Raw genomic sequence first — 25618 nt, 5'->3', positions numbered from 1 at the left:
GTCATTTCCAACCTAAATGAATCAATGACCCTATACATTTCATGGGAGAAAGACCAGTGTGACCTGTGATGTTCTGTATCTCCACAGATGAGCGGTTGTACCATACTGTGTCGTGTCTCTCGAACAGCCTGGCCCTGGTGGTAGGAGGACGAACATCCCCAGCGAGTGCAGGCTTGGGAATGTTGTGGCTAAATTTCCCTGAAACCTGTGATGCCTCTGACCTAGGTGATATTACAGTGGACCTTTTAAGTGTGCAGCCTGCTGCTGAACCAGCTGCTTTGCGTTGGAGACACAGCACAACTGAAGTAATGTTCAAAGGTAAAAAGCCTGGAAAGAGTGGAAATGGCTGTAGGTATGCAGAGGTATAGAAATTCCAAATACATGGGGTAGTCCTGGCCAGAGAGTGAGGTCTAAAAGGCAAATTGTCATGATACAACCTTACTTCTTATGTAGTACAGGCTATGCAGTTAATGTTGGTGCATTGTATTCGTTTGAAACAATAGCTTTTTGCTGAACATTTCCGAAAGCATATGATCTTGATAGATTCATCACCACTTTAGAGAATCCAGTTACATTTTGTAAAGGTTTTGTTCCAGTGGTGATTTTTTTCCCCTGGGCTTAAAAGAGTCAAGGCTTAAACTTCATGTGAAAGTATTCTTATCATATCCACCCAGTTCTTGTTGTGCCTTTTTGTTTGTCAAGCCCAGAAGTATATGTGAGAGGCTTTGCTAAATCTGACAAAAGGGACAGACTGAGTAGTCTCAGCTGAGTTTCGTGAACCGAGCAACTGAACTGCTTGATCCAATGATTTGGCAGGATTTCCATTATCTATGCCATTAATACATGGTCAATTCATTACAGAACCTGTATGACAGATACCTTGTGGTAATGACATTTATTATAGATGAGCTGCAATCTTGTTAGTTTTCCAGATGCAAGGCAGGAATCAAAAAATAGAAATGACTGTATAGTGCTGAAAAAAAGTTCATTAATGCATTTTTTTTAAGTGCTACGATACACACTTGCAACTGCAGTTTGATTGGCTCTGCTCTCACAAACACACCTACCACAAATGAAAAGACTCATTTCCAGCTGTTCCTGTTTAAGGTGCAGGATGTGACCAGACAGGCCTACTGACCAGCAACCTGCTTACATGTCACTAGCCCTTTTTATCCTTTTATCCCTCTGTTTTCTTGTGTTCGTACCTCCACAAATCACCGATATCCATCCTTTTTCCTGCCTCTGATTTCTCTCTTGAGTACCCGGTAAGTCTTATGCAAACCCCAAAAGCTCTTTCCCTGCATCATATAACATGTCCCATACCCCTGTAGGCAGTACCCACCTCCAGAGAGTTGCTCCTGTTTGCTCATTGTGATGAGTTTCACAGCTGGTAATGGGGCTGACAGTTCCCTTTGGACAGCTCTGGGAGGAGCTGGGACATATCGTCTGATTCTGTAAGCATGTGATTGGGGTTCTCTTGCCTGCACACCTGCTACTGCCTCTCTGTGCCTCCTCTTGTGTGTGAGAAAATGAGCCTTTTATGGCTTGATTGCTCTCCTGGAAGCAGCTGGGGCAGGATATTATTTGGGTTCTGCCACCTTGTTTTGCCTCTGTGCTCCTCTGACTGTGCAGGTGAGCTTTTTAGCATGTAACCTAGCACTGCAAGTGAGTGAGGCTTTGTATAAACAGATGCTTATAAGAAAAGCAAGGCAAATGTTAAGAATTCTTAGTGTTAAAAGAATTGCTAGTAAAGGAACAAAAACCAGAATGGAGAATACTGTTCTGCCGTTATGTAAATCATAGAATTGCAGAATGGTTTGGGTTGGAAAGGGACCATAAAGACCATCCAGTTCCAACCCCCCTGCCATGGCCAGGGACACCTTCCACTAGACCAGGTTGCTCAAATCCCCATCCAGCCGGGCCTTGAACAGTGCCAGGGATGGAGCATCCACAGCTTCTCGGGGCAACCTGCCCCAGTGTCTCGCCACCCTTATAGTAAAGAATTCCTTACTTACGTCCAATGTAAATCTACGCTCTTTTAGTTTAAAACCATTACCCTTTGTCCTGTCACTACAGGCAGTGGTAAAAGTCTCTCCCACTCTTTCTTATAAGCCCCCTTTGAATACTGAAAGGCTGCAATAAGGTGTCATTGGAAAGCCTTCTTTTCTTCAGGCTAAACGACCTCAACTCTCAGCCTTTCTTCACAGGAGAGATGCTCCAGCCCTCTAAAAATTTTTGTGGCCTCCTCTGGACCCACTCTAAGATGTCCATGTCTGTCTTGTGCTGGAGACCCCAGAACTGAATGCAGTGCTCCAGGTGGGGTCTTACCTCCCTGGACCTGCTGGCCGCACTTTCTTTTTTTGCAGCCCATGGTACAATTGGCTTTCTGGGGTAAAGGTGCACACGGCTGGCTCATATTTAATTTTTAATCAAACGGTATCCCCAAGCCCTCCTTTGCAGGACTGCTCTCAATCCATGTATCCTGCAGCCTGTATTGATACTGGCAATTGCCCTGGGCCATGTGCAGGACCTTTCTCATGGCCCTGTTAAGCTTCATGAGATCCATATTGTCCTACTTCTTAAGCCTGCCAGTAGAAAAGAAATTAAAAGAGGCTTTGAGATTTCTTCTTGACACTTGAAATATGATAATTTCCTCTTTTGTATGCTGCATTACCCAGTGGTAAGTAGCATTGAAACCTTAGGGACATAATCTGTTCTGGAAGACTGGGTCTTGAGATCATTTATGGCTAAAGTTATTCATGCTTGATCACACCAGAAAGAAGTTTCAGAACTTCCTCTCTGAAGGATAATATTTTAATTCTGGAGCATTATGAGGCAGGATCCCTAGCTCTTTATCCAGGAGAAGTGCCTCAGACGAAATGTTACTCTTCTAGTAGCAATTGTCAAATATTCAGTAGTTCTGAACAGGTCTAGAATCAAGCCCTGCAATGGCATGCTGAAGGTTTGTTTAGTAAAATATATTGACTGTACGGGGCAAAAACTTCAGCACTTATTAGCAAGTCAGTGGTGGGTCCTAGTGGAATTCAGGGAGCGAAAGCTGTCCTTTCTTCAACTGTTTCATTCTCCACTAGCTGGCAGGGAGCTATTGAAGGGGAACACCAGGGGAATTGTTAAGCAGTCATTAGTCTAGTCTGGAGCATACTTTGAATTTGTGGAGCAGTGTTAATTAACACTGTAATGTAATCTAGAGTTCAGCCTTCCAGTCAAAATTTTATATCAAAGAAGCAACTGCTCAATGGGTAAATACAATTTTATAAATGATACATCGGGTTTTGTTTTTGTCGGACTGTATTGCATCATTTTATTTTTGCCCTGATTTTGCTTTGTAGCTGAAGTGGCCAACAATTGTGTTATTTGCCCAGTCCATTACGAAGAAGTAAGCTGACAGTACATAGTGCAGTTAACACACATCCTTGACAGCTACCAAGAGTACTTTTGCACCCTTTGTACTTCCTTTGTGAGGCTTCTCCAGATTAACTCCTACACACTTAAGTTACCATTATCTCCCTTTTGCAGGAACAAATACACATTCTTGTTGCCTTATGAGGATTTATCTGTTTTCTTGGGATAAACAGATGTCATTGTGTTGCTATGATTTATGTATTTAGGGTTTTCTAGTTTTATTAGTTCTACAGGTGTAATCTTCCCATTGCCTAGTTTTCATTCCCTATGTCCATTAGGTATATTAAAAAACGTGCTTTCTCCTTTTGGTTTTGAGACTATAGTGTATGATTTCCATTCAGACTTTACATATTCAGAAACTACGTAATATAAGTGGATGATGGGGGTCTTCTTAATGACCACAAACATGAAAAATGTTAATAAAAATATTTAGTCTTCCATGTGTCTTATAAAAGATCTAGATAGAAGAGTAATTCCTGTATCTTTGAAACAATTTCTTGCATTTATTGCTAAAGTCTGGAAATGTTTGTCGGATTGCGATGTCTTAATATAAATAGTATGTAAAACTACTGCCTGACTGCATTAATTTCTGTCTTTGGTCAGCTTTCCTTCTACACAAACGTAAATTTTTGCTTTTGTGACATACCAAATTCTAACTTCTCTTTTCACCTCCTTGTCTTTTTCCATAGGTGAGAAGTATCTGTTTCTGTATGGTGGCCGCTCTGCTATGGAGCCTGTGCTAGGTGACTGGTATTTCCTGCACACTCAAGAACTTTCCTGCACTGTGGTAAGAACTTAGGGAGGCCCTGGGGAGTAGAAGTTGCCTTTGCTTCATAGGTGCATGCTGCTGTATTGCAAGCCCAACTAAATCACAGTGGTATTACCATACTGAAGTGGGTGACGCTGGCAGTACTGTCACACTCCACAGTGATTAGAGTTAGAGCTAACTTGTAGGCACCTTGCTCTTTAGCGGAATACAGTCTTCACGGAATAGCTGAGATTTGAAGGGACATCTAGAGATCACATAGTCCCTCCCCCTTGCTTAAAGCAGGTCTAACTAGAACAGGTTGCTCAGGATATTGTCCAGTTGGGTTCTGATTATCTTGGAAGATGGAAACTCCACAACCTCTTTGGGCAACCTATTCCAGTGCTTGACCACCCTCATAATAAAATGTGAGGCGTTTTTATCTTTAAGTGAATATTTTTATATTTCAGTTTGTGCCCATTGCCCTGTTGCTGGATACTACTGGGAACATTCTGTCTCTCTCTTCTTTCATTTCTCCCATTGGGCATTTATGCATGTTGATAAGATTTCCCCGTGAGCATTCTCGGTCACCAAGGCAAGTGGCTCCGGTGCCGACACAATCTGCTGTGGATGCTCTAGCATGCGGTGCAGGGGAGGTTCCTGAACTGGGAAAACCTCAGGGGAGTGCAGAGATGGGGGCCAGGAGCAACTGCGGCCAAGCCCCCCACACCTCTAAAAGAAACCCCTGGGGAGCACTAGGGCCAGGGCAGGCAGACAGGGCCTGGTGTGTCAGCCAGGGCGTGTCATGGCGGTTTGCATGGCAGGGTGCTGTAACTTGGCTGGCTCGAACAGGGAGCCGTGGTACCTGTCTGGTAGGCGGCTATGTCTGCAGCTGACACGGCTTCCCAGGCAGAGCTTCCATGGGAACATGCTGCTACCCAGCCGTCAGGCTGCAGGGTGTGCCCCACTGCGGTACCAGTCTACTGGAATCCTACCTTCCCTGGGACAAACCTGTCAGGCAGACAAGACACATGATATGGAGGATTCCCTGTCCCCTCTGCCCAGCAGATTTAAGGGACAGAGGAGAACAAGTCTCTTAAACCAGTGGTGGGCTCTGGGACCTCCAGAGCCCACTGTTGGAAGACCATGACTGGAGGAATGATAAACTCCCGGCTGACTCTGAATTTGTTCAAGACTTGCTGCCTCAGCTGAATGCGCATACATCTATGAGGCCGATGGGATTCATACGAGGGTACTGAAAGAGCTGGGTAAAGATATCACAGGACCTCTTTCCATTATTTTTCAACAGTCTTCAGTCTAGAGAGGTCCCAGTCGACTGGAAGCTGGTGAATGTCCCAATTTTCAAGAAGGATAAGAAGGAAGACCCTAGTAATTACAGGCTTGACAGTCTCACTTCATTGTCTAGTAAAATTATGGAGAAGGTTTTTCTGGGAGTTATTGAAAAACATGAGAGACAGTGCAGTCATTGGTCATAGCCAGCATGGGCTCCCGAAGGGGAAAGCCCTGTTCAGGTACCTTAATTTCCTTTTATGACAAGGTCACCCTTCTTGTTGATAAAGGGAAACCAGTAGGTGTGGGTTTTTTGGATTGTGGCAAGGCTTTTGATACTGTCTCTTGCAGCATCCTGGACAAAATGTCCAGCATACAGTTAGACAAGCCCATAATATGATGGGTGAACAACTGCCTGACAGGTCAGGCTGAAGGAGTTAGTAAATGGGGTTACGTCAGGCTGGCAGCCAGTCACCAGTGGGGTTCCACTGGGCTCAAGTGTAGGGCCAGTGCTCTTTAATGTTTTTATAAATTATCTGAATGCGAGTTGAATGTACATGAAGTAAGTTTGCTGATGATACCAAATTAGGAGGAGCTGTGGATTCCCTCAAGGGCAGAGAGGCCTTACAGAGAGATCTGGATAGACTAGAGAGCTGGGCAATTGCTAGCCATATGAAATTTAACAAGAGCAAGTGACAGATTCTGTACCTAGGATGGAGTAATTCTGGTTACACATACAGACTGGGGGACAAGAGGCTGGAGGGCAGTCCCACCAAAAGAGATCTGGGGACTGGGTTGATTGAACGTGAGTCAGTGGTGTACCCTGGCAGCTAAAAGGGCCAACTGTGTCAAGCACAGCGTAGCTAGCTGGTCAGGAGGTGATTGTCCCACTCTACCCTGCACTGGTGCAGCCCCACCTTGAGTTCTGTTGGCAGTTTTGGGTGCCTTTATTTAAGAAGGACAAATTAGAGTGTGTCCAGAGGAGAGTGACCAAGATGGTGAAAGGTCTCAAGGGCAAGATTTATGAGGGGTGGCTGAGGTCACTTGGCCTGTTCTGCATCAAGAAGAGAAGACTGAGGAGTGCCCTTATTGCAGTCTACAGCCTCCTCAGGGTAGGCAGTGGAGCAGAGAGGTGTTGACCAGTGACAGGACATGAGGAAACAGAATGAAGTTGCATCAGGGGAAGTTCAGACTGGACATCAGGAAAAGGCTCTTCACTGAGAGTGGCCAGTCACTGGAACAGGCTTCCCAGGGAAGTAGTCACAGCACCAAGCCTGTCAGAGGTAAAGGAACATCTGGACAATGCTCTTAGTCATATGGTTTAGTTTTAGATACTCCTGTGAGGAGCAGGGAGTTGGCCTCAATGATTCTTATGGGTCCCTTCCAACTTGAGATACTCTGATTCTGTGGTTCTATGATTCTTTCCTTGAAGGCAGCCAACATGGTGAAAGGCATGGAGTGCAAGACGTGGAGATGCATGCTCACATACATGCAAGGTTCAGGGAAAATACAAACACACAAGTCTGCCCTCCAGCAGCTGGCATCCAGACACGAGTGCCGTAATCCGTGGTCTTATTCTAGCTGCTGATGCTGAGCTTCTCACTTGATTCAGTTGCCCCAGTCACCCAAGCAGTTGCCTCTGGGACATGCACAGGTCCTGTGACCTGTGATGGTCTTGTCTTCCACTCATGCCACAGGCCCAGGAGTGCTTGCATTCCCAGTTTGACTCGTTTGTTGTCCCAAATTCACTCACACTGGCCCCTCCAGTAGCTGGCACTCTGGAGGCAAAGTCTTTGAGAGGCATGAAGATGCTCTCAAGACCTGTGGCCCCTCCAACTCCTGATGCTGAGGCTCTTGCTTGTTCTAGCTGCGGGCACAAAAGGCCCAGGAGTGTTTTCCCCTGCTGCTCTTGACTCCGTTTTCTGGTTCCATATTCATTAATGCTTGTCTTTGCAGTTGCAGGCACCTAGTCCGTGCATCACTTGCATGGAGTAGAGTGTGATATTACACAGAAAGGTAGTTAAGAAAGGCTTTAATCAGTAAGATAGATTGATCAGGTGCAGAGCTCGGTCAGACAAGTGTACTGACCGGTGACTGTTTACATGCGACTGACCCCTTCAGTGCCCTTTTGTGTTTGTTCCCCCTCTGTTCCCCAACAATCCCCTTCTAAACGTTTCTTAGTAAGTTTTGTTTAGTCCCACAGGGCCCTTTCTTGAGTCTTCTGAATCCTCTTGTTCCTCACTTCCACCTTCTTATCGGTTTCAAAGTTCAGGTTGACCCTCCTCAAGCTGTGCCTGGAGTTTCTTAATGGCCCATGAATTAGTGATGGGAGACTTTTGATCTTTGGTATTGTCTCTGTTGTCCCTTGTCGGTCAGGTTTGTGTCTCTGGTTTTGTTTTATCAGTTCCCCCTTTACTTATTCCATTTTTGATTGAAAGTGACTGTGATCCAGTAAACTTAATGAAACAGATGGTCACCCTCCACATATGCTTTGAACTTCTACAGAAGCCAAATCAACTGTATCTCAGGTCCTCAAAAATACAGAAACTGATAGTAACAGATTATAAATATCTGGAAGATAATTGGGAGATAAGTGACCACCAAGAAGAGTTCAAGAAGTGATTTGTTTAACATTATTTGCATTTCTGTGGCATGGCAGTAGATTTTTTTCTGAAGAATGCATATGTATCAAGACTTCAGTAGGACTTCACCTTGTGTGACACATTCATAACGTACTAAGAAAACATGGTTTAAAGATGAGTATTGCAGGGCAGTGCAAAATTATTTGGAGGTCAGACTTTGAGAAAATTTAAAATGACACTCCGTGGAAATGGTGGTGTGTCCCACAGGATCAGTCCTGGGGTCCAATTATTAATGACAAAAATGATGAAGTGAAGAGTATTTGTATTTTATAGGTAGTTAACATCAGGCAGAGTAGTCTCAATAGTACCTTAGCGGACAAGATGAAAACTCAAAATTACTTTGACATGGAGGAAGTACTTCTGGAAAAACAAATTGCAGGTTATTAAAGATAGACTAAGTTTTAAAAATACTGCATAGCAGAATTATGCGTAATTACAGGGGATCACAGGCTAAATAAGAGTAAGCAGGGTCATGCTGTTGTGGAGGGCCTAAACAGTGTGTTCAGGTATGTAACCAGTAATGTTATCTCTAAGACACATGAATCGGTCCTTCTATTCTCTTCAGTGCTCTTAATCTCAGCAGGACCTTGTAGAATACTCGGAGCTGATTCCAGAGAAAAAGGGATGGACGGGGTATATACTATATACAGCTCTGTAGAGGTATGCAAGAGAATGACCAGACCACATACCCTTACAGCGGAAGATTTTGAAGGACTTGTGGCTATTGAGCCTGGAGAAGTTTCAAGATAGAAAGAAGTGTTCAAATATGTAAAATAAAACTACAGAGAGGACAAATTGTTCTCCATTTTTACCTTGAACAGTACAGGAAATCTAGAAAGGGCAACTTCAACAGGACACTGAGGGAAGCTGTTAATTATGAAGATTGTAAAGTGCTGCAGTAGACTGCCTAAAGAGGTGAAAAGTCGCTGCAATTTCAGGAATTTTAATAACCATCTCTCCAGATGATAATAGCTATAGTTTCATTTGCTTTGGGAGAAAGGAATGGACCAGATGGCCTCCAAAATTTTCTTCACAGCTTTTTTGATATGATATTCTTCAAATCCCTCATCTTACATTTTTTCATTTAGTGCAAGCACTAAAGGTTTGCTTTCTGCACATTAGTACTGCAGTTCAGCATTTGACCTTGCTCTCTGGCTTGAGCGCTTTGCTGGTCACTGCATTAGTCCCTGTGTTTGTAAACTTGTGGTTCTCAGGTGCATGTCTTGAACAGAAAGCAGCATGTAAGAATGCACATAAAGTTGCCTCTAATAAATGTGCAGAAATAAAACCCTCTCAAGACTGAATGGTACTAAATACACTGAGGGCCAGAGACGTATCGGAGATAGTCTAAATGGAAACGCTTCTACTCAGCAGTCCCTAGAGGAATGTGTGTTGGTTGGGTTTTTTGAATTGTTCCCTATCGTGGTTACCCTGTTCCCCTCCAGCAACTGTTCCTATCCTGTGGCAGGAAGGACTGTTACATCCCACAGGACATGCAACAGGAAGAGATCATTTAAGAGCCTTGACATGAAGGAGACATTTAGCTTGCCCAACTTGACCCTTGGACTTACGTTTTCCTAGATTCCTGTTGAGGGTCCAGTACCAGAAAGCCGTCACTCTCACAGTGCCTGCAGCTGGAAGGGAGGAGTGCTAATTGCAGGAGGTCTGGGAGCAGCTGAGCAGCCCTTAGGTTCAGTTTTCTTTCTGAGGGAGCTTGGACATGGCTTTCAGTGGCAGACAGTAGAGACACACCCTTCTCTCATCCCAAGGTAAGTAGAAGGCATCCAGCAGTGAATCTGCAGCCTGTATCTACCTGCCTCTCTTACTAACGGAGTTTCTCATTTTGAACTCACAGGTATTCACATACTGCACATGTGCATGATGGAAAGCTTCTGCTTGTTGGTGGAGTGTGGTTTCACTCATCCTCTGTGCCAGGCATCACTGTTCTTGACTTAATGACTGGTCTCTGCTTGGACTATACGATTAATGTGGTAAGTACTGACATTTTTCTTTCAGGGTAAACAGTGTAGTGTGAAGGCATGTTAACTGTAGGGGTATTCCCTGAAATAGAGTAGGGAATGCAAAACAGGCAAATCTGTGAGTGGAATAAACATTCCTTGTTTGAGGTGGAATCTAATTTTGAAGTGCTCTTACCAACCCAGAGTACAGAACAGTGTTAAGAGAGGGAGAGTCTGAGTGTGCAGAAGACTGGAGGGCACAGAGCTGCTCTATTCCAAACAGGGGGAGCAGAACTGAGGTAGGCACAAGCCCAGTAATTTCAGGGTGCCTATGGAAGAAGAGAACAGATCAAACCAGAGCCTAAGTTAGTCTTCATGGAGGTCTGTGGTATAATTTCATTAAAAACTTTGTGGTGGAAATGGCTATGTGCTATAGCTGCTTCCTGAAGTATAAGAAGAAAATTGCATGGATATAGCGGAAACTGCACTTAAACACAAGAAAACTTCTTACTGTAAAGGTGATTGAACTCTGAACAGATTCAGAGAGGCTGTCGTTCCCCGTCATCGTCAAAGATACTCAAAACCTGACTGGGCAAGGTACTAAGCAACCTGCTGTAGTTGAGCCTGCTTTGAACAGGGATGGTTGGACTAGGTGATACCCAGATGTCCCTTCCAACCTCATCTATTCTGTGATTTTTTTCTATGATTCAGTGAAGAACAATCATACAGGTGATGTCACATACCAGGATTTTGGCATACTCTGAGCAAAACTTAGTCTAAATCTGTGAGTAGCCCTCACCTGTGATAATGCCGCCTGGAGTACAATAAAAACATGGACCTGTTGGAGTGGGCCCAGAGGAGCGCCGCAAAAATCATCGGAGGCTTGGAACACCCCTCCTGTGATGACAGGCTGAGAGAGAGTTGGGCTTGTTCAGCCTGGAGAAGAGAAGGCCCCAGGGAGACTTTATTGTGGTCTTTCAGTACTTAAAGGGGGCTTATAAGAAAGATGGGGATGGACTTTTTGATAGGGCCTGTAGCAGCAGGACAAGGGGGAATGGTTTGAAACTAAAGGAGTGAAGCTTCAGACTAGATACAAGGAGGAATTTTTTTACAATGAGGGTGGTGAAACACTGGCACAGGTTGCCCAGAGAGAGGTGGTCAATGCCCCATCCCTGGAAACATTTGAGATCAGGCTAGCCAGGGCTCTGAGCAACCTGATGTAGTTGAAGATGTCCCTGCTCATTGCAGGAACGCTGGACTAGATGACCTTTAAATGTCCCTTCCAATGCAAACCATTCTATGAGAAAACTTCTGTTGCTTGACAAGTTTTTATTTATCTTTTACTTAAAGAAACACATTTCTTTTAGGTATCTGTACATATGGTTCCTGTCCTTGGTGAAACTAGAATTTGTGACAGGTCCGTTTTTTATAATAGGCAGCATGTGTGCGTCTGGCTGACCTTGCAGCATTTTCCTGAGGGCATAAAGCATGAAGTATGCTTAAATGTAATTGAGTTTTTTCTTACTCTGTAGTAGAAGTTATAAGTGGCCTAATATGCTTTAGATAATATAGGCTATCCTTGTTGGATAGTGCTGAGAATGGATACTGTGATAATAAAGTTGCACCTAAAAGAACAGAACTTCTTTGTTGACATTGAATAAGTGGATGCAGATGGATTGGTAGCTGCCTTTGCTTATGAGCTGTTTGCTTGGACTTAGGTGAAACTCTGTAGGCTTTTGGAACTACCAGTACTGTGCTAGAATATTGATAGTACTGTACAGTATATGTGATTGGTCCCAAGTTTTGAAAGACTGGGATTGTCAGTGATTTTCTGTGCAGTACTGGATACAGCATTGATACATGCATTAGAAGGTGACAGCACTGAAACCATTGGCTGGCAGCTTTCTCTGTGCTTGAAAAAGCCATGGAACAGTCACCATGGGCAGATATATATCTCTTAATCATTAACCTTTCTTCAAGAATATAGATGAAGGTGCTGTCATGAAAATTGCCTTCTGTCTGGAGTATTTTACAAGGGAAGCCTCTACAACATGTCCTCTTCAGGTTGCAGTGGCCCCTACAATATCTGAATTGCCAACACAGCAGCTTTGTTACTGCTGCAGTCTGATATCTGCAACAAGTGTGTCTCCAAGGTTCGCTTTCCTGAGCTTTTGAATATTGGAAGTCATCATGAAAGAGCTTTTCTTCAGGTTGTCAGATATACAGGTTCTAAATCAGATGTTTCTTGGACCTCAGATGTGTAACTGCGTACTTTAGGCTGTCTCCTTTGTGTTGAAAAGGGCAAGTCTGTTCATTGCTTCCTCTGATATAAGAACTGGGAGACATTAGAAGAAGCTGGCAGGCAACACACTTCAAAAGAGTGCTTCGTGTGAAACATAGGTAAGCTCTAACTCCTTGCCATAGGACATGGATGCCAAAGTTTACATAGATTCAAAAAGTGACAGGCTGTGTTCTTGGAAGGAAAAAAATTAAGGTTCAGGAAGTACATTCCCTCATTAAAAATCACTGAACTGCAAGTTACTGGGTGAGTGGAGTATACTACAGGAGTGTATCATGTTTTCCTTGTTCCTCTGTTCTCTAGCTATCTATTCTGCTCACTAATGAAGGTACCATATGAAGTATCTCTGCAGCATTATGAGGTACCCCCATGTTGAAGTCCTGTACATTCAAAATCTCCTTTGCTTTTTTAGGAGCAGCTGGAGTGGCCATTAATGCTACATAATCATAGTAGTGTCTTTCTGCCAGATGAGAAGGAGTTGTTGCTTATTGGTGGTGGTGGGAACTGCTTCTCCTTTGGGACACACCTGAACCCAGAGCCTGTGTCTTTGAGCCTCAGCAACATCCTGACCAGCCACTGACTGGGACCAAACAGGACTGAAACAATGCTGCTGCACTGTGGTGAGACAGCTATTCACCCGTAGGTCCAAGAGCAACAAAATATTTCTGCAAAGGTTTTCTATCCAGAATGCATTGGGGCGGGGGGGGCAGATATTAAGAGGGACAGTTACAAGTGGTTGCGTATCTTATCAGTCTTCTTTTTTTTACTGCTCTTTGTGTTGCTGTAAATAAAAGTATCTTCAAAAGTAGCTCTGTGGTGGTAGTGGTAGTCCTTAGAGGAGAAGTGAGGAACAGTGCTGTGTTCAAAAGGGACATGACTTTGCACAATCATTGGAAATGCTCAGTCAAGCAATTAAATAAGTGAAAGGAAGTGTATCTTGGGTCATAGTTGTGGTTTAACCCCAGCCAGCAACCCAGCCCCATGCAGCCGCTTGCTCTCTCCCCCTCACCCAGAGGGATGGGGAGGAGGATCAGAAAGGAATGTAAAACTCAAGGGTTGAGATAAGAACAATTTAATAGGTAAAGCAAAAGCCGCACACACAAGCAAAGCAAAGCAAGGAATTCATTCACCGCTTCCCATGGGCAGGCAGGCGCTCAGCCATCCCCAGGGCAGCAGGGCTCCATCACGCCTAACGAGTACTCGGGAAGACAAGCGCCATGATGCCAAATGTGCCCCCCTTCCTCCTCCTTCCCCCAGTTTATATACTCAGGATGATGCCATACGGTATGGAACATCCCTTTGGCTAGTTTGGGTCACCTGTCCTGGCTGTGCCCCCTCCCATCCCCTCCAGCTCTCTCACTGAGAAACTGAAAAGTCCTTGACTTAGTATAAACATTGTCACTTCCTGGCATTACAAAGGCAGGGACCTGTGTCTCTTTGTCCCTTCCAAGGTGTGTCCTCCCGAAAAGCTTGCAATGTTATAAGCTGGTAACTTTCAATAGCTGAGACAGCAGAAGGGAAAAGATGCGCTCCTTGCCTTTCTTCTGCTTGGTTTTGAACAAGGGAAGGGAGCAGGACTGTTGCCCTGCAGCTTGTCACTCCACTAAGACACTCCTTAATTCTCAGAAGCCCAGCAGAAGGGCTTAATGGATGGCTTTGGAAAAGGGCCAAAGGAGCAGATGGCGGGCTGCCTTACCCTTCCTGTGCAGTAGTCTGCTGGCCCCAGTTTTACAGTCTTGTCTCCTCCAAGGTTAGTTCAGATTCCCTGGGAGCTCTGGTTTTGTAAGCATCCAATTCTATCTTTGGGAATGCAGCAGGGCCTGGAGTCAGTAAGAGTCAGGATAGTTGCTGGGCAAAACCGGCAGGGATCTGTTCTTCCCAGTTTGCCCTGTGGGCTGCAGCGGTTCAGCTAGCTGGACCAAGCAGCAGTGTGAGAAGAACTGAGCCCTTTAAGTGATGATGCATTCTGTTCCCCTCCAATGGGGAAGATCTCCACGTTTCATTTCAAGTAGTTCAGCCTCGCAGCAGCTGTAATCTCCCAGAGGATACCATGGGGCTGTTCCCATCAGTTCTTGCCAGCCCTTCCCTCGGTTACATTGACGAGGGGCAGTCCCTGAGAGTGCTGGGAGCTCAAATGTACAGCAGCAGAGCACCAAGGACTTGTGATTGTCACTGGGTCTTCCCAAAGGCTTGCAATTAAAGAGTTTAATTTAGGCAGGTTTTTTTAATTTTAATCTAGGCAGTTTCTCGATGGGTGGTTTTTCCATCACACGTGGGATCTCCAGGTTTAACCCTGGTGCCGGAAAACCCCAACAACTACACATATGCCGAATAAATGTTCGCAGCTCTGGGGCACACCAGGTGTCTATTGGGTGCCACAGTAACGATTTGCAACTCATTTTTCATGAACAATTCCTTAGGGGAGTATTCTCATGGGGTAGGGGATTTATTACCCACGTTTCAACTCTATTATCTGGAATGTTTAAGGACCACATTTGTTTAATGTTTAAGGGACCACGCTATGAAAGCGCTTGATTATGAAAGAGCAATTATGGTGGACATACCTTTTTTGTTAAGAATTTGGATATGCCAACTGGGGCATAACGGGACGTTATATTCGTGGTGTATGGGTTCACCATGGGGTCTCGATACATACTGGATCTCCTTTCCAAGGGGTCCAGGTCCCCTGCTCAATAGGCAGCTTGTAGAGTTAGCGACCTCTTGGGTCATCGGCAGTTAGGAAAACCCTTGGAACCCAGTAACCCTGGGCCTCGTCTTCCAACAGCAGGACTCGATAGCCTGCTGTCAGTGATGCTTTCCATACATACTCTGTCTCAGTTTCTTGAGCTAACCTGGTGTATTTTTCCTGGAATTTCAACACTTTGGCTGTCGAGTGCGGCACCGTCTGGATAGTAACTTGTGGAGCTTCCCCACCTTGGCTGCTGTCGGTGGTCTCAGCTTAATCAGTGGTCTCAGCTTAATCACCGGCCTCATTACCACTTCCTCATTGTCGGGGTAAAACGTTTCTCGGTCCATTTCCAACTCCTTAGACAAGTACAAAGGTCTTGGGCCCTGTTTCTCGGCCAGCCGTGCCAGTCTTGTAAATCCCAGCAGACTATCCAGAACAGAATTAAGATCTGTCTGATCAAGAGATTCTTGTCCCCCTTCCTCTCATTCAGACCATGAAGTTTGTTCTCCGTCCAATGCATCTGAGAGAGCGTGTGGAGTCGCTGAGTGCTGTTACGTTCAGCACTTAGCTGGCTCTGCAGGGTTTTTACTTGTTCTTGCAAGGGTTTAACCATTTCATCATGAGTTTGTTTAATCAGGCGCCTCTCCTTCTGGGCCGCCACTCGTGCGGCACCCAACACAGCACGCACCGTGGCTTTTCCTGGTCACGCTTCTCGTTCCTTCCTGAGTGGTGTCATTCTGTCTGCTACAGCTTTTGAATCGTGCCAGCTAACATGGCCCCGTGCCATCCCTGGTGAGGAAAGGCACGCCTTACAGCCCTTCAACTTTTCAGTAACAGGGGAGCAGTCAAGCACCGGCATTTCCCAGGCAGCCATGGCTTGCCAGTGCTCAAACCTCTCCCGGCTTACACGGAGAGGTCGCTTCCCTGCTCTCCCTGCCCACCCTCACCGGGTGGAGCATCGCCGTCACTTAGGACCTTCCAACACTGAGGGGATCCTGTCCATGACGCCAGTGTATGTCACATCCCACCTACGGGAAGGGGAGAGTGACTGAGCTTCGCAAATCCCTTCAGTGTGGATTAAGGCAAAATAACACTCAAGGTCCGTACGTGAACATGCATTTTAATGGAACAAACGTTCAGTGAACGCTGACCCTTTCACAATTATACCCCCCTAAGCTATGTGGCTTCATGAGAAATTGACATAGGCCTCATCTTACTTAACAACTTTAAGAGAAATAAAAGAGAGAGAGAGGGAGGGAGGGAGATCACCAGTCCTGCACCCAGCGTCAGACCTGCCAATGGGGGTATTCGGTGCAGAGAGCACTTCAGAGGCTTGTACCTGCTCCTACTTACTGGCCCCAGCCCCTGGGCTTCCGGAACCGCCTCTCTCCCCAGCTCCAGGCGTGCTGGAGACACCCGTCAGTCAAGGGAAGGGACACCAGACCCCACCTCCCCGTGACTGCCTGTTGCTGCCTCTGGAACCTTCTCTCGCAGCGTGGCCCTGGCTCACAGCACAGTCAGTTGGGCCACATCCCTTACGGTGGCCAGCAGCTCAAAGCCCCACATCAGGGCTGCTGTGGGGTGTCACCCGTTTGTGGGGTGCTCAGTGCCGGGGTTGCTCGCTGCTCTGCTCCTCCGCCCGGGCTCTCGCCACGCTCCTCCAGTGCTTTGACTTCTTCCCTCAGCCCTGCAGGACCCCCAGCAGCTGGGTGAGGAGGTGAGAGCAGCTCCCAGCCCCACGACGTGTCCGGGATATCGAGCGCTGAATAAAATCAAGTACATGGTTGGTACCTGAACAGTTAGGTTCAGTTACAGGCATTTTGGTACGCCCTGGTAAGCGCTTTGTAAAGCACCAGCAAGTCGTTTGTTTAAAGAAAGAACTTAAAGAAAGAAGAAAGTAGCACCATGCAATGAATGAGCTGGCTGGAAGCTTACCACAAGAAATGAGCTCAGCAAAACTAAGCGCTAACTAGGGGAAAGGTAATGGCGACCCGGGGAGATGGCAACCACCGACTCACTGACCACTGACTCAAGAGACGCCCCTGGCCCAAAGAGAAGCAGAGGCTGAGCATGCGGACTAGTTAACATAAAAACTGAGAGACTTGGTTAGCAAATAGGAAAACGAGTCATAAATACTGAGAGAAATATGTAACTTGTCACCAGTGAAGGCTGATGTCTTGGTTTGCCAAACTGTATAAACAGCATAAAGTTCCGACAGCCGGGGAGCTGGGCGTTTGTGGGTTACCGCCCAGTGCCCTGCTTTGCACAAACTAGAACGCAGGGATAGAAATACCTCGACTCGGAGTGTGAATTGGCGCTGCGCACCGCTCACCGAACTCGCTACGGCACAAAAGCCCAGCAGGTGCCACAGCTCTCCCCCGGGCACCGTCCTGCCCAGCCGCGCCCTGGGGCTGCCTGGCCACGTGCCCGGCCCACGGGTGCCCGGTGATGTGGGCTCTGCCAGGCTGCTTGTGCCTGGCTCCACGGGGATGGTGCTGGCCAGGCCCGTGGAGCTGCTTCTGTGTGGCCCCGTGGGGCATCTCCTCGTCACCTCCATCGGGCTCCTGCTCCGCAGGAACAGGCCATCCCCATGGGCCAAAAGACAAGCTGGCGGGGAAGAGGACTGGCCTGGCTGTACAGAGAGCTTTGGCTGAAAGTCAGGGAAAACAGAGGAGAGTTTCTGACCTTGGGAAGAAGGGCAGGACACTCGGGAGGACCACAAAGATGCCGTGAAATTATGCAGGTGGGAAATCAGAAGGGCCAAAGCTGTGAGCCAAAGCTCATGGCTTGCACAGGCGTGCTCTACTCTGGGTTAAAAGCTGGCTGGCTGGCTGAGCCCAAAGCGTGGTGGGGAATGGAGTCACATCCCGCTGGCGGCCGGGCACACCGGCTGCTCCCCAGGGCTCCCTGCTGGGGCCAGTTCTGTTTAATATCAACGATCTGGCCAAGGGGATCAAGCGTTCCCTCGGTCACTTTGCAGAGGACACGAGCTGGGGGCAGTGTGACCTGCTGGGGGGCAGGGGGCTCTGCAGGGGGTCTGGGCAGGCCGGGCCGAGGGGCCGAGGCCAGTTGTATGAGGCCCAACGGGGCTGAGTGCCGGGCCCTGCCCGTGGGTCACACCAGCCCCCCACAGCGCTGCGGGCTGGGGGCAGGGGGCTGGGAACTGCCCGGCGGGGAAGGGCCTGGGGGGGCTGGTCGGCAGCCGGCTGGGCATGAGCCCCCCGTGTGCCCAGGTGGCCACGGCGGCCAGCAGCGCCCTGGCCGGTGTCAGCAGCAGCGTGGCCAGCAGGGCCAGGCAGTGCCCGTCCCCCTGTGCTGGGCCCTGGTGCGGCCGCCCCTCGAGCCCTGGGCTCAGCGTTGGGCCCCTCACCCCCAGACAGACCCGGAGGGGCTGGAGCGTGTCCAGAGCCGGGCAGGGGCTGGGGAAGGGGCTGGGGGAGCTGGGGGGGCTCAGCCCGGAGAACAGGGGGCTCAGGGGGGCCCTTCTGGCTCCCTACAGCTGCCTGGCAGGAGGCTGCAGCGAGGGGGGTCGGTCTCTGCTCCCAAGGAACCAGCGGCAGGACAGGAGGGAACGGCCTCCAGCCGCACCAGGGCAGGCTCAGGGTGGGCACGGGGAGAAATGTCTTCCCCGACAGGGTGGCCAAGCGCTGGCACAGGCTGCCCGGGGACGGGGTGCAGGCACCGTCCTTGGGGGGGTTCAAAATACATGAAGATGTGGCGCTTGGGGACATGGTTCAGTGGTAGCACTGGCAGTGCTGGGTTAACGGTTGGACATGATTATCTTAAAGGTCTTTTCCAACCCGAACAATTATATGATTCTATGATTCCTGCCTTCTAACCCCCTCCAAAGTCCATGGGTTGTGGACAGGGGCTGACCCACCATGGATGCCCCCACCAGTGCCACTGATACCTCCATGCCATCTGAGCCACAACCTGCCCCATCCTCAGCCACATGATGAAGGGGGGTCAGTGCAAGAATGGTGTCCCAGGTTGGTGGGGCTGGATCCGTGTTAGCTCCTGCAGGAAAAGGCAAAGCCCCCGAGGGGATGGCACCTGCACCAAGTTAAAGCAAAGGCAACTTTTCCCGTGGGGATTTCCTGACTGTCCCCTGTAGCCACGCTGCAAGGCAGGAAGGGGCAGCAGCTGCTGTGGGTACTCAACACAGGGACGGTAAAAATAACAGGAAGAACGGAGGTGGGGGCCAGATCTGGGCCCAAGGGATCCCAGCCAGGGCTGCTATATAAAGAAAGATCAGCTGCCTCTCGCCTCTCCGGCCAGCAGCGGGTGGGCTCCGAGGGGCTGGGTGCTGCAGGAGCCGAGGAACAGCACCCCGACCCCACGTCCACCACAGGGAGCAGGTAACGCTTCTCGCTGGGGCTCCTGAGGGGTTTGCTCCTGGTGAGCGACATTGCGGGCTGCGGGGCCATGCTTCCAGGAGCTGGGGCCGCCCACCTGTTGGCAGGGTTGAATGCAAGGAACAGGACTGGGGGCTCAGCCGGGGCTGAGACGTGTGCCGCGTGGGGTGCCCCTGGCTGGGGATGCAACAGGGGGTGCTTTCCACCAGCCTGCCCTGCTTCTCTCAGCAGCCCCCTCCCATGTCCTGCCACCCTCCACAAGCTGATCCTGCTCTCGCTCCCCCACCTCCCCAGCTGCTTGCGGAGGAACTGGCTGCTTCCCTGCCCATGACACTGTGACATCTAGGGGCTTCTCTCAGGGCGGCTCTGCCCACCATGGAGCATCTGGTGCTGGGCTTGGTGCTGCTGGCTGGGAAACTGGCTGCTGGCAGCCCCTTGCACCAGCAAGACCTCGACCCTGTCAAGGAGGTGGCGCTGGACATGGCCCCCACCTCCTTTGATGACCGGTACCAGGGCTGCAGCCACATGATGGAGGAGGAGCTGCAGGAGCTCAACCGCACTGAGTTTGCCAACAACAGCATCTACGCCAAGGCCTGGACCGTTGCCACTGCTGAATGGCGGAGCCGGCGGGGACGTGCTCCTCAGACACGAGCACTGACACCAGCGCAGGCGATTGCCCTACTGGCATATACGGAACAGGGCCCCCTGCACCAGGCGTTCAACACAGCTGTTCGCAAGGCTGGGCACTCCCACAGGGAATACCTGGGTGCCTTCCAGTTCAAGGTGCTGCACTTCCTCCTGAGCAAGGCCCTGTGCACTCTGCGGGATGCCCAGCCCCACCACTGCCACCACGTTTACCGGGGCATCCGTGGCATACGCTTCACTGCCCAGCGCCACCAATCCATCCGCTTCGGCCACTTCACCTCCACCTCCCTCCGGAATGAGAGCACCCTGCCCTTTGGCCGGGACACCTTCTTTTCAGTGGAGACCTGCTACGGTGTCCCCATCAGGGACTTCTCCTTCTTCCCTGAGGAGGAAGAGGTCCTCATCCCACCCTTTGAGACCTTCCAGGTCATCGACATCACCCATGATGGGGACAGAGCCCTCATCCAGCTCCGCTCCCAGGGTGCACTGAGCACCTACAACTGCGAGTTGGTGAAAGGTGATGTCCCTGTGTGATGGTCCCTCCCTGCCACTGGGGTGCAGGGGGCAGGGGGTGGCCCCTTCCCACCAGCTTTAAGGGGAAAGGGGGCTCTTGATCATGGGGAGGGCAACATGGGGAGCTGGCCTTCGGGTGTGCGCCCTTGCACATCTCCCATATACTCTCCCCCAAATTTCACAGCAGGGACCCTCAGCAGCAAAGCATGGCACAGCACAGCATGGCATGGTGAAGGACAGCATGGCACACATGGCATGGCACAGCATGGCAGGGTCAGGGTGGGGAGTGGTGCAGTGTGGAGCCTGCAGCAGCCATGCAGACAGAGTTGGTTTCTTTGACAGAGAAGAGATGCAAGAGCCAGCCGTGCATCTTCAGCGCAGGTGAGCCAACAGCCCCCACTGCAGCCGGGGAGGGTGGCACCCTGCTGGGCCCCCTGCCTCTCCTCGGCTGCCCCTGACTCCCCCTCTCTGGCACCCTCAGGCTGCAGCATCCCCGGGGACCCCCGACACCTCTGGGAGCTCCTCCTGGCAGCCACAGTCCTGGCAGTCGCTGGTGGCCTCTGAGCTGCCAGGCCACCGCTGCCACCACACCATGGCGAGGGAAAGGGGTCAGGAATGGGAGCCACCAGCTTCACTGAGATGGCAGGATGGGATGGGACACCAGGAGGGGCCGGGGGCATGGGGATGGTCCCACTGCAGGGTCCTGCAAGGCCACCTGTGCCCAGCTCGGCCCTGCCATGGTGTCACCAGCACTGGGATGTGCTGGCAGCCCCGGGACACCAGTCAAGCTTTGATGAGGCCTTTTGCAGAGCTGCAGCTGGGGCTTTTGGATGCAGCTGAGTGTGGGGTCTGCAAGGGGCTGCCCCAGGGATGGGGGCCAGCACTGATGGGAACTGGGGGGATGCAACAGAGCTGCTTTTGGAGGTGCCTCTGCCTGGCTGGCTGCTTAGCTGCTTGCCATTCCCTGACTCCCAGAGGAATAAAGACTTGCTGTGGGACCATGGTGTCCCTGGGGGTTTCCTGGGGGCAGCTCATGGGGGCTGCAGACGGGGTCTTCTCCAGCTCCCCCACATTTCCAGCCCTCCCACACCCAGAGCATCCCTACAGAGAGATGCACACACCCCAGGTCCTGCTCGATGGGTCCAGCAGGGGATGTCTCCTCCCAGGGTCTGTTCCCCTGACTTGTCCCACAGCTGCCTGCAGCTCAGGGTGGTCGTTGCCCCCACCAGCACCCAAGGGAGCACAATGGGGGCCGGCACTGGCCACGCCAGCCCCAGTGCCCTTGAGAAGAGCCCTGCCAGGACAAGATGGGTGGGAGGCTGCCCCATGGAGCAGCACATGGGGCTCAGCAATGCCATGCCAGGGGAGAGCCCCAAGCCCCCTGGGTACAGAGGAGGGATATGAGGGCTCTGTGCCCCAGGGCTCCCCACTCCCTTCAGCAGAGGGCACAACCATGGGGCTGGGCATCCCTAGGGCAGGACCAGGGCCGTCTGTGGCTCTCCAACCCCTCACCAGGCAGCAAGGGCGTCAGGGATGGATCCTGCCCTCTGTGGGCACTCAAGCCATCCCCTCCTCCTCACCCCACGGGTGCCCTCTGCACCCAGGAGCAGCCCCAACCCCAGGACACAGGTGACACCGGGCAGCCTTGATGTGCTTTAATAAACCTCGGGGTCCCACAGCCAGCTATGGGCAGGTCCCTGGGCTGTCCTGGGCAGCACTCCTAGCTCCGTGAAGGGCAGCAGGAGCCCCGCACATAGAGAAGCCGGTGCACGTGGGGCCATGCAGGTCCTGTAGCAGGGCACGGAGACAGGCCTCCATGGAGGTGTCACATCCCCACGCAGCAGCGCAAGGCTATCAGAGCAGGGACCCACACCATGGGGTGCTCACCCATCAGGAGTTGCTCCCTGTTCGCAGCCCAGTCCCCCACTCTTGGTAGGGGCTGGTGCTGGTGCCAGGGGCAGCCACTGCACCTCCCTGGTATCAACGCCGAGGGGGCTGAGCACCACGCAGGTGAAGTTGGTGTGCAGGTGCCACACGCTGAAGGAGATGAAGTGCAGGTCACGGTGCAGGACCACCCCTGAACCCTGTGGCTCCTCCCTGCAGACCCAGGGTGGGCACATCAGTGCCAATCCCTGGCTCTGTGACACCCCCTCAAGGCTGGGGGACCCTGAGTCCCTGTCCTGGCTGAGGCTGCTCCTCCCTGCCAGTCCCAGAGCAGTCCCAGGCAGCCCTGCTGACCCTCAGGACCCACTGGTCATGTACTCACAGCACCATCCCTTCGTGCACGGCCCCATCCGGGTGCAGTTTCTCCACGAAGGAGCTGTTCCCCAGCCAGTAGAGCAGCGTGAGCTCGGGGAGGCCACTCGCTGCCTCACATGAAATAGTCACGTTCTCGCCTGGAGCCGGAGAGGTACATGGAGTCAGAGGGGCTGTGAGGGCCCCCAGTGCCCCCTGGGCCAGGCTGCCTCTGACCACAGGCATGGCCCACCCCCTCCTTCCCCCAAAGGGGAATGTCCTCCACCTCACCAGCACCCCGAAATCTCAGCTGCAGGTGGAGGACGCACCTCGCATGTCTGCTGGGGCTGGTGCAGGAGCTGACCCCTGTGCCTCCCCCAGGGTGGGGGTCCCACTGCAGCACCCCCCATCCTCAGGCCACCCTTGCCATGGCCCCAGGGTCACTCACCTGGGTGGGGGGGCTCTGCTGGCATCCGCAGGACAGTGATTCTGGGGGGCTGCAGGGCCACAGCACCTGAGGGAGCAGAGTGGGGTGAGGTGGGGGGACAAGAGCTGCCGCTCAAGACCCCACATCTCTGAAGTGGGCAGGAAGGCATGGTCCTACAGAGGAGACAGGGGCACAGGCCTCTTGGGGTGGCACAGAGCCCAGAGCTGGCTCTGCCCCCCTGCCCCAGCCCCCTCAGCAGCCCCCACTTACCTGTGCAGCAGGAGGCCAGGGCCCAGCAGAGCAGGGGCAGGAGGAGCTGGGCAGGGCGGGGGGGTGTCCCTGTGGGCAGAGATGGGGCTCAGTGCTGGGCATGCCGGGATGCTCCCCCCAAGCCTGGGATAGCTCCCCCCAGCATCCCCCCCGCAGCATCCCCCTCAGCTTCCCTGGAACTGGTCACGGTATCCCACCCCAGCACCTCCCAAGCCTGGGATGCTCCCGTCCCCCCAGCACCCCCCGAGGTGGCCATGGACCCCTCAACGGCCCCCTCCAGACCCGCAACGGGCCCCCCTAAGTCCTAGGCATCGGGCTGGATCCCCCTCCCGGGGCCCCCCAAGTCCCGGCTGGCGACCCCCAGGGGTGCCCCGACCCCCCCGCCCGGTCCCGCAGCAGCCGTACGGGCGGGGCACGGCGCAGCCATGGGACAGCGGCGCTCGGAGCAGCGGCGCTTTATGGGGCGGCCCGAGGGGCGGCGGGCGGGAGCGCCGTGACTCACCGGGACCGGGACCCGCACCCGCCCACGGGCCCCGTGCCCTGCTCCACCTCCCGCCTTTTCCCCAGCCCCCCGGTGCCCCCAGGACATGCCCAGTGTTACCGTGTCCCACACCTCCCTGTGCCCCAGCACAGCACCCCATGCCCCCTGTAGCCCAGTACAGGACCCCCGGCCTCCCTCTGCCTCCCCACGCTGCGCCCCGTGTCCCGCAGGAGCCCAGGCCGTGCCCTGTGCACACCATCTCCCTCTGTCTGCTGTCCCACCTCCCTCCACGTCCCGTGTCCCCATGTCCTGTGTGCCCCGGTACAGCACCCCATGCCTCACCACGTCCCCTCCATACTCCTTCCCATGTCCCCCGTGTCCATTGTCCTTCATGCCCTGTGCCCCACACCCCCTGTGCCTGGCTGTACACATCCCACAGCCGCTCCATGACCAGCCCCGCTGCACCCCATGTGCCCACCCTGCCTGCTTCCCCCCCCGCCCCCCTCCCCGTGCCCGTGGACGAGCAGCCATGTGCGCCCCAGGGTTGTAGGAGCGGGGCTCAGCTGCGCACCCATGTCCATTGCATGGGGCCCTGAGCCAGACGGTGTCACAGGGCTGGGGGACAGTCCCCGAGGCTGACAGCCCAATGCCATGCCCTGCCCATATTGAGCTGGGCCATGCCGCAGCCAGCAGTCCCCATGCCGGGGACCAGTTTGGCTCCCCACACTTCAGGGCTGGCCAGGGGCAAGGCAGGGTCTGGGCAGGGGGAGAGGGAGGTGCGTGAAGCCCCCTGGGGACTGAGCACCAGCACTGGGTGGGGGGAGCCCTGGGCGCTGGGCCGTGTGCCAGCTGGGGCAGGCCCACAGCTTAGCGCAGGCCTCCCAGCTCCAGAAGATGGAGAGAAACCCCCAGGGACCTGCCAGGGCTCCGCTCTGGTGCTTGACTATGGGGGAGCCAGCCCCGGGGGGCCAGCGAGGAGCCTGAGCAGGGGCATGGGGACCCCGGACCAGGACCCAGCCCCTCTTCCCGTGGCAGAGCCCCCTGGGGCCAACCCACAGCAGCAGGAGAGCGGCAGACATGAGGGTTCCATAAACCCACCAAGATCATGCTGCAAAACCAGGGGAAGCCCCCGGGGCCTGCTTCCCCAGCACGGCCAAGGCAGGGACGCGGCACAGCCACAGCCACGGGGCAGGAGGAGCCACCCGAGCCTCATGCGCTGGCAGCTCCTGTGGTGCAGGCACAGGACCAACGCACCGCATGGAAAAAAGCCCCTAAAAGCCCAGTGAGTTTCCTGGCTGTTGTTATCAACAGTTCCCAGAAGGGCAGGACCACAGCTAGAAGGGTTCTCTCAGGGACATCTCCAAGCCTGCCAAGCACAACCTGTCCCCTTCCTTCCCACCAGGACGGGGACAGTGGCCGCATCATCCCCACAGCACCCGTGGGGGTCTGTGGCCAGGGCTGCAACGGCACTGGCCCAGGGGCCCTGTGGGCAGCGAGGGGCCAGAGGCAGCTCATGTATGGGGATAGCCCAGCACCCTCCGCTCCTCCACCACATCCCTGATCCCCACAAAAGCCCAACCCAGCTGAGCTCAGGCTACCCTGATGTGAAATACGTGGGCAGGACCCATGGGGAGGGTGCTTTGTCC

The 25618-nt window shown here is 52.2% G+C and overlaps 2 protein-coding genes across 5 annotated transcripts in view; one reads left to right on the top strand and one right to left on the bottom strand.

Annotated features, from left to right (window-relative positions):
* The window catches only part of LOC308059009 (tRNA wybutosine-synthesizing protein 4-like), a 34253-nt gene extending 12696 nt beyond the window's left edge, over positions 1-21557 (top strand). The window contains exons 10-16 of one of the 2 annotated variants that reach the window (XM_080375755.1): positions 88-318; positions 4113-4210; positions 9682-9869; positions 9956-10091; positions 12770-19404; positions 20744-20940; positions 21041-21557. In XM_080375755.1, the coding sequence (XP_080231881.1) occupies positions 88-318; positions 4113-4210; positions 9682-9869; positions 9956-10091; positions 12770-12937 (821 nt within the window). In that variant the 3' untranslated portion in view covers positions 12938-19404; positions 20744-20940; positions 21041-21557. Of the gene's footprint in view, positions 1-87; positions 319-4112; positions 4211-9681; positions 9870-9955; positions 10092-12769; positions 19405-20743; positions 20941-21040 lie in introns of those variants that run through there. The other variant, XM_080375756.1, reaches the window with a different exon arrangement.
* On the bottom strand, positions 13110-25603 carry IL18BP (interleukin 18 binding protein). Of its 3 annotated transcripts, none has more exons than XM_080375765.1 (5): positions 23897-25603; positions 23492-23560; positions 23243-23308; positions 22826-22955; positions 13110-16808 (listed from the first exon to the last, which is right to left on the bottom strand). In XM_080375765.1, the coding sequence occupies exons 1-5, from the start codon at positions 24501-24503 to the stop codon at positions 16631-16633; spliced, it is 1050 nt and encodes a 349-aa protein (XP_080231891.1). In that variant the 5' UTR covers positions 24504-25603; the 3' UTR covers positions 13110-16630. The 3 variants fall into 3 exon arrangements, with proteins under 3 accessions (XP_080231891.1, XP_080231890.1, XP_080231892.1); XM_080375764.1 differs by lacking the exon at positions 13110-16808 and adding an exon at positions 22200-22656; XM_080375766.1 differs by lacking the exon at positions 13110-16808 and adding an exon at positions 22200-22596.
* Positions 25604-25618: the final 15 nt, after the last annotated feature.

Source organism: Falco punctatus (assembly GCF_963210335.1).
Source record: "Falco punctatus genome assembly, chromosome: 2".
Lineage (NCBI taxonomy): Eukaryota > Metazoa > Chordata > Aves > Falconiformes > Falconidae > Falco > Falco punctatus.
The sequence above is the reverse complement of the archived record's forward strand: the minus strand, read 5'-3'. Positions and strand labels throughout refer to the sequence as shown.

Coding starts and splice junctions, on each gene's coding strand:
- IL18BP (XM_080375764.1), bottom strand. CDS start 24,503: ATGGCTGCTCGTCCACGGGCACGGGGAGGGGGGCGGGGGGGGAAGCAG. Junction 23,561..23,896: donor GGCTGCGCCGTGCCCCGCCC/GTACGGCTGCTG, acceptor CTCTGCCCACAG/GGACACCCCCCCGCCCTGCC. Junction 22,657..22,825: donor GTGCACGAAGGGATGGTGCT/GTGAGTACATGA, acceptor CTGGGTCTGCAG/GGAGGAGCCACAGGGTTCAG.